Here is a 7,541-nt window from a genome sequence, read left to right as displayed (position 1 = left end):
CCAAGTTTGGGCTCTCGCGAAGGAGATAATACCCTACTCCTGCTCTCGTGTATTGTGTTGGGGTATGTAAAAGGTACAAGTGAATACCAAGGGATTGTGTATCTGCTATCAACGAGCCTGGCCCGGCTTGTGTAACATACCAGGGGGGCTATGGTTACAGACCTAGGTAGGCTACGTCGGTGGAGGTAGAGTCCTCCATGGCTCTGGTATCTTCGAATTGTACTCCAAGTCTTCCAAAATCTTCGGGAATTTCACCATGGTTCTTGCAAAGTGGCCCAAGCCGGCGTGGTGCGAGACCCCTTAGCCAGACACCGTCAATAGCCCCTAAAGCGGCCCTCAAGCTTGGATACACCTTGCTTACCTAGAGATGCACGCCATCTTCCGTCATCAGGATTGAAACGGGTTCAACGAAGCATCCCCCGAACAGTGTCTTCACACGGCTGGCCTTCATCTGCCGAGTTGCCTCTAATGTGACGTTAACCAGCTCAATCTTGGAAATAACGAAGGAGTTGGCCAACCTGCACGCAAGAAGGATTCCCACGTAGCCAACCTATTCGCAGGCAGGAAAAATTCTTGCAATGCGTCTCAAATGTCGTCCTTTCCGGCTCTGACAAGCCAGACCGGTCTTATCGACGAGCCCACCTGGCCACATGCTTGCCTTGACCTGATGGTCAACAAGACACGCGGGAGTTGGGCCGGGTCCCACTCAAGTGATGTCCCATCAGTAGTGGACCTGCGCCTTGATTCATGCAGAGGGTTTACATTGACCCCTCGATCCCTGTGCGTTATTAGCGCTATAATGGGGGGTGCAAAGGGATTTGCTGTCATGCAACATGATTAACCTGCCACTGCTTCACTTTCCCCTTCCCCTATGCGAGGAAGGAAGCAAGACGAGGGGGGATTTATGCTCCCATCCCCCCACACTTCATATTTTTCCTTGCGCCCAAACTCTCTAGTGCCCTAGCATTCTGCACCTCCACTGCTCCCCACGCACACGCTGCCATCACCGCACAACACCGCCGCATTGCCATGGAGGGATAATGTTCCCTGAAGAAGGACGACTAGCTCGTCAACATTGGAAAGGGCGCCGTCACGGATCCCAAAGGTGGCTTCACTCACCAAGGGGAAATGGAAGTCGTCGACGGTGATGCGTGGCCAGCTGGACCGCCTCTCCACTGTGGGGTACCTGCTGACGCCAGAGGTCGCGTTCACGCGGTCTGGGCTCAATTCGTCCATGGCACCGCCATGGCCGAAACCATCCCCCACCCTATCAACGATAACGAGTGGGTATGTTCGTTCTGTTCCTTCTCTAGGGGTTGGGGGTATCCTATCCACACCCTTTCTTAGGGTCTTCTTGACTTTTACTGTCTTCAACTCCGTCATCTTTCGCCCAACTCCATCCTTCACATCGCGTGCTTCGTCATGCTTTGTAAATCCTTCCTTTGCTGCCAGCCGCACCTCGGTCTGTCGAGAGGAGAGGATATGAGATGTGGTGTGGTGCGGACAGCGTCAGAGCCGCACTTAGAGCAACTCTAGCAGACCCCACAAAAATTCGACTCGCAAAACGCGTTTGCGGTTTCACGAAGATCGCGTTTGCGGGTCGAAAACATGCGCGGCCGAACAAAACCCGTATCAAAACCTGCATAATCTGAAAAAAAAACACTTTCGCAGGAGAAATTGCACAAACATAGTTCGTCACATACTACATAGTTCATCACATGATCAACAAACTACAAGCATAGTTATACTACATACTACGTTAAACTAGTAATAGAGGGGTTGGATCTGACGGCGGCGAGGTCGCGGCAAATGGACAACGCCATGGAAGAGCCGGACGCTCAATCCTCCTTGTCGGAGGGTCGACGTACTTCGCCGCCTGCTCCGCGCGGATGCGGCACCACTCCTCAGCCTTCTCTGCACGAGAGGTTTTCTTCCGGGTGGATGGGGATTTCAATGGGCGTGGCGATTAGGCGCATACGTATGACTTGCATCCTGTTTGCCGTCAGACAAGCGGACGTGCCCGTAGACCGATGAGGCATCGCATTGGATTATTTACATTGTCCGGACCATCGGTCCAAACGTTTACTTGCGTTTTGAGGGTGCCCTACCTGAAAATAGACCGAACCGAAATTTTCCAAAACCCAAAATCGTTGACCGGACCTGAAAGAAAAAGCCGAATTAAACACCCCTACTTCACAGATTGCAAGTCGAGGAAGTGACCATCTGCTCTGCTCTCCTGATCTCCTCGACTCCTCCGCCTCCCAACCAACCACGCCCGGCGCGTCTGCCCGCCTGCAGCGATTGCCGCCATGCCCGAAGATGCCGCGCCAATAGCCCCCGCCCCCGCTTCTGATCTCACCGCTGGTGAGTGAGCCTCTTCCAGCTCTGCGGGACTGCCGCCAGCGAAATTCTCACTTCCTTTTTGTTCGTGCTGCGGGCTCTGTATCTAGGTCATGTTAAGCTTTCAATTCAACGAGAGCACCTTTTCTCTTGCAAATTTGGTGCGGAATTTCTGTGCCGATTTTTTTTCGTTTTGAAAAAAAAAGATAGCAACTAGTCACGCTGTATTCGATCTAAAGGCAATCTAAGGATATATGATCCAAATCGCTTTGTATGTTGCTGGAGCAGTGAAGTTAATTAGTAGTGTTTATTGCACACACTGCAGGTTAATGTTCTGCTCGCCTTCTTTAATCAGTGCGCAAAAGAAGTTGAAATGTAATACTAGCACTGTAGCACATTTCTTTTTTCTGAATCTGATTGCCCTATGTGAAGGCAATGGAATTAGTTTCAGTAGGGGCTTGTAGCACAACTCAATGCTAAGATTACATATGTTAATTTCTGACGCTTGTGCTTCACACTTAACAGGACTACGTAATGTTACTTGATACCACAAAGTAACAATACGAGATGCTACAAAATATGCAAATCTGTGCCAAGATGGCGAATAAGTTCTAAAACCTCACTGCCTTTTGCCCATTGATGCTGATTTATGTTCTGATAATTTTAGGTTCTAGTGATGATGAGATAACAGTAGAGGATGCTTCTTTTGCGCGTACTGAACTCCCCCAAGATGGCAGTGCCCCACCTGTCGTAACAACTGATATGGAAGTTCTCCATGATAAAGTTAAGAAGCAAGTCATTAAAGAAGGCCATGGGAAGATACCCTCAAAATTTTCTACGTGCTTTGGTAAGTATGACACAAATATTTGAGTCTTGGTTATGTCGTTGATTTCTAGAATTATGGTACCAATCTATACAACCCGCTCTAGTCTTTCTCGTATATTATAATTCACTTAATTAACATGTTCACTGGTACCATGCCAGAAGGTTGTTATCACGTATCCTGATAGCCTAGAAAAGTATTCCAAGCTTTTTTTTTGAAGGAAATACATTTCAAACTTCAAATATTCGGTAATCCTGATTGATGACCATGAGATGGCACTCACCCCATCTACTGTTTTAATTCATATAACTGGTTACGAGGGCATAATCTCTGTAACTTTGTACTGCATGTGTCATGTTTTATTCATCACCATTTCCTGCCTTACTTGTATTTGACATTGAAAAGTAATGCCCCTTTTGTTTATCCTTCCCCCCCTTTAAGTGGGTAATGACATCGGTTTACTTTTTTCCTCTCATATTTCAGCTTTGCTCTTTTGTTATGCATATGTAGGCTGCTTCTGTAAAGGACATTAATATATTTGTCTGTTCAGGATCTTGATTGAAGTGGATCTTACTTTAATTTATCAGTATGCTGTCCTGTCTAAGTTTCAGAGGATGTATTTATTTAGATATTTATTTGATGGTTTGAAGGAGATAACTGTGATATAATGGTTGTTTCCAACCTTGATTTACAGTGCATTACAGAGCATGGGTACAAAGCTCTATGCATAAATTTGAGGATACCTGGCAAGAACAGCATCCAGTTGAAATTGTCATCGGAAAAGGTACAAATACATTTATTTCACTTATTTTATCCTCAGTTTGTCTCTGCTGCATACATTTCATTTATAATTTCAATCCGGTGCAGGGCTGTAAGATTCAGATTCAGACTTATTTTGGTAATATTCTGGTTTTCGAGTGGTATGAGGTTGATTTTAAGAGGGAAGGTTATTAAAGTAGTTAGTTTATTGTTAGTCCACCAGTTGGTTACTAGTCACACCTTCCCTTGCTATTCTAACAAAATTTGAAGAGTTTGTATTCGCATTACTTTTATAAAATCACTTGCTAGCTGAGTGTATCAAATAACTATCAAAGGCAATTGCCTGTGTAGTAATTTTGAAGTATTCTGTTTTCATCTACAGAGAAAAAGCAAATGTCCGGTTTGGGTATTGGTGTTGGTCACATGAAAAGTGGGGAACGTGCACTGTTGCATGTTAGCTGGGAGCTAGGCTATGGGAAAGAAGGAAGCTTTTCATTCCCGAATGTCCCTCCATCAGCAGACCTTATATATGAAGTTGAACTCATTGGTTTTGATGATGCTAAAGAGGTAATGGCAAACACCCTCACCTGCCCCATCACCACTCCAACCAAAGAATGGCTTAATAAAGAAATAGAGCCAATTTTTTGAATGTAGAACACTAATCGGTTGCTTTGATACTTTTGGTAGTAGACTGAGATGCCTGAATAGCTTATTACAATTTTAATTACCCTTTCTCAGACACTGGATTTTTCTAAGAAAAACTCATAATCATGGCAACATGTCTGAATAAATCAGGGAAAAGCCCGTAGTGACATGACGGTAGAAGAGAGGATTGAAGCAGCGGATAGGAGGAAGCTTGAGGGCAACGATTACTTTAAAGAGAAGAAATTTGAGGAGGCTATGCAGCAATACGAGATGGTTCGTGATCTGCTTTACTTGGAAATTTTCAATATTTTTATTTTTTGAGATGCTCGAGCTGATGGTGTTCTACTGCTTTCTCTTTTCCAGGCTGTTGCGTATATGGGAGATGATTTCATGTTTCAGTTGTTTGGGAAGTACAGAGATATGGCTTTGGCTGTGAAAAACCCGTGCCATCTCAACATGGCTGCTTGCCTGATCAAACAAAAGAGATTTGACGAAGCTATCGCACAGTGTAGCATTGTAAGTTCATCAGTTCTATATTATTTCATGAACTTCACTCTTTCACTCATCGCTTACATCACATGAGGTCCTCTAGTTTGGATTTCTGTATAGCTTTGCATAAAGTAGATATTTGGTTTGATATTCAAATTTTTAAAAACACTAGACTATACTTGTGATATGCGAGAACATGCGTCTAGCACGGCAGTCAGACCTCCGAGTATGGGGCTAGTGACCAGGGCTTGAACCCTGGTTCTCACAAAAAAGGGCCCCTGCTTTGTGTTCCCTGTGTGTGTAAGGGTTGACCATTGCGCCGCTGTAGCAGGTGTGGGACGGTGTTTGGGGCCTTTTCTCGTCGTAAAAAGTACAATTCCTTAGGGTTTGTCCCCCCAAGGGTTCAATTCTTTTTTATAGTTATTATATTTATATTATTTTTGTGTGAATGATTTATAGTTATTATATGCAAGCATTTATGGACCAAATAAGGGTAGAATGCTCTCCTTGCATTATAAGTATCAGTCTGTGATGGTATTTTAGAATTTAAAATAGTTTGGCTGGGCTGCTTATGTTTTTGCTCCAAACTTTAATTTAAATCATCACAAAGTTGGTATGCCTTGATATTGGCCGACTGAATAATCTCGTGTTGTACTGCAATTTTGCCCCTTATTTTTGTGGAAAGACTCGACCAGTTACTGTTTAGATGATCTATCATTGCATAATACTATTTTGCAGGTGCTGTCAGAGGACGAAACCAACGTGAAAGCACTGTTCAGACGTGGAAAAGCTAGAGCCGAGCTCGGCCAGACAGAATCAGCGAGGGAGGACTTTCTGAAAGCCAAGAAACACTCCCCGGAAGACAAGGAGATCATGCGGGAGCTTCGGTCGCTGGCGGAACAAGATAAAGCGATGTACCAGAAGCAGAGGGAGCTATACAAAGGTCTGTTTGGGCCGAGGCCTCAGCCCAAACCCAAGGCCAAAAATTTCGCCGTCCTCTTCTGGCAGTGGCTGGTGTCACTGCTCCGTTATCTTGCCAGGATGTTCACGCGCAAGAATGACTAGGATGGCTCTGATGCAAGTGCTGCTGGCGGCATACCGACACGACAAGGGAAAACCTGATGATACATCTATAGCTTGTGGTCAAGAGACAACCTTCCTCTATATATACTTGAGTACAATTGTTTTGGTATGGAGTTTTGCCGCGCACTTTGGACTGGAGGGGATGGTCTCTTTGTGTTTATGAAGATTGGAACTGCAGTTTCAGTTTCAGAATGTCCTTCCTTCCACTTGGATAACAGTGATTCACTGGGAAGGCAGAGTGTTCAGGGCCTAAGATCTAGGATATCTCGTGTTGTATTACTAGTATAGTGTTTGCAAGCACATTATTCTGGTGAGCCTGCTTGATTACACGGTGTAAACACTCGACTCCCTCCCCTAAAAAAAGTCTCAACTCCCTCGGTATATCTTGGGCAGATGATATGTAGCGAACGTCAGATTTCTGGCTCCTCCCAGCGAACGACTCTTAAGACCGTTAGATTGAGCGCACCAATCTTGATGCATGCTCGCCACGTCAGGAAAATAAACTTTGCTCTGGATTCGACTGTGTGCGAACGCTCCCAGATGAAATGGACGCGCCCAGCCGCTGTCCACTCTATTCCTCATCCATTCGCGACCACGAGGAGGAGCTCCAGCCGGAGGAGGACGTGACCACGGTACTCCTCGCCGGCGATCGCGGCTGGGCTACTTGTGTCGGCGTGCGCGGCGAGAGGCAACGGTGGCGCGGCTCCAGCGGAGGCCATCGCGATGGCGCTCCACCCCCAGCCTCTCAGGGGTGGCTCCCGCGGGGAGCTCGAGCCAAAGGCGGACACGTCCATGCATCTCCTCGCTGGAGAGAGGCGATCCGCGGCGGTGCTGCAGGTGGTTGTGCAGGAGACGATAAAGGCAAGGTCGGGCGGTCCATGCATCTCTTCGCTGGAGAGAGGCGAGCCGCGGCGGTGCTGCAGGTGGCTGTGCAGGACCATTGCAAAAAAAAGGTGGCTGTGCAGGAGACGATAGAAGCAAGGTCGGGCGGTGGAGGCGGCACACATGTGAGATGGGTTGCCGCAGCGCCATCGGGCGAGCTCGACGTGGCGTGGAAAGAGAGAGAGGTAAGGAGAGGAGGAGGCTGTTGAGGGAAATTGTTTTAGACTGATCACATGGCAAATTTAGATTTTTTTTTATTGTCTCCTACATCATGGCAAAATTTAGAATTTTTGTAATAGTTACATGGCAAAATTATGAAAATAAGACATGGTATTTTTTGTGTAAAAATGATTGGACTGATAGCATTGCAAATTTAGGGGGAAATCTGTTCTCTAGAGCATGGCAATATTTGAAAATGCTTTGAAATGTAGAAAACCTTTAGTTTTACCACATCATGGCAAAATGTTTTTTAGGCATTCAAGTTTACTATGGAATTATGGGAGCATACTCTTTTATTGTA

General features: G+C 45.9%; 1 protein-coding gene across 1 annotated transcript; it reads left to right on the top strand.

The window, feature by feature from the left end:
• The first annotated feature begins 2,116 nt into the window (after positions 1-2,116).
• On the top strand, positions 2,117-6,538 carry LOC123111197 (peptidyl-prolyl cis-trans isomerase FKBP42). The gene is made up of 7 exons (XM_044531928.1): positions 2,117-2,364; positions 3,008-3,187; positions 3,858-3,947; positions 4,305-4,489; positions 4,718-4,840; positions 4,931-5,083; positions 5,795-6,538. Exons 1-7 carry the CDS (start codon positions 2,310-2,312, stop codon positions 6,119-6,121), a joined length of 1,113 nt encoding a protein of 370 aa, XP_044387863.1. The 5' UTR covers positions 2,117-2,309; the 3' UTR covers positions 6,122-6,538.
• Positions 6,539-7,541: the final 1,003 nt, after the last annotated feature.

Source organism: Triticum aestivum, chromosome 5B (assembly GCF_018294505.1).
Source record: "Triticum aestivum cultivar Chinese Spring chromosome 5B, IWGSC CS RefSeq v2.1, whole genome shotgun sequence".
NCBI lineage: Eukaryota > Viridiplantae > Streptophyta > Magnoliopsida > Poales > Poaceae > Triticum > Triticum aestivum.
Note: the sequence above shows the minus strand (reverse complement) of the source record. Positions and strands in the feature narration are given on the sequence as shown.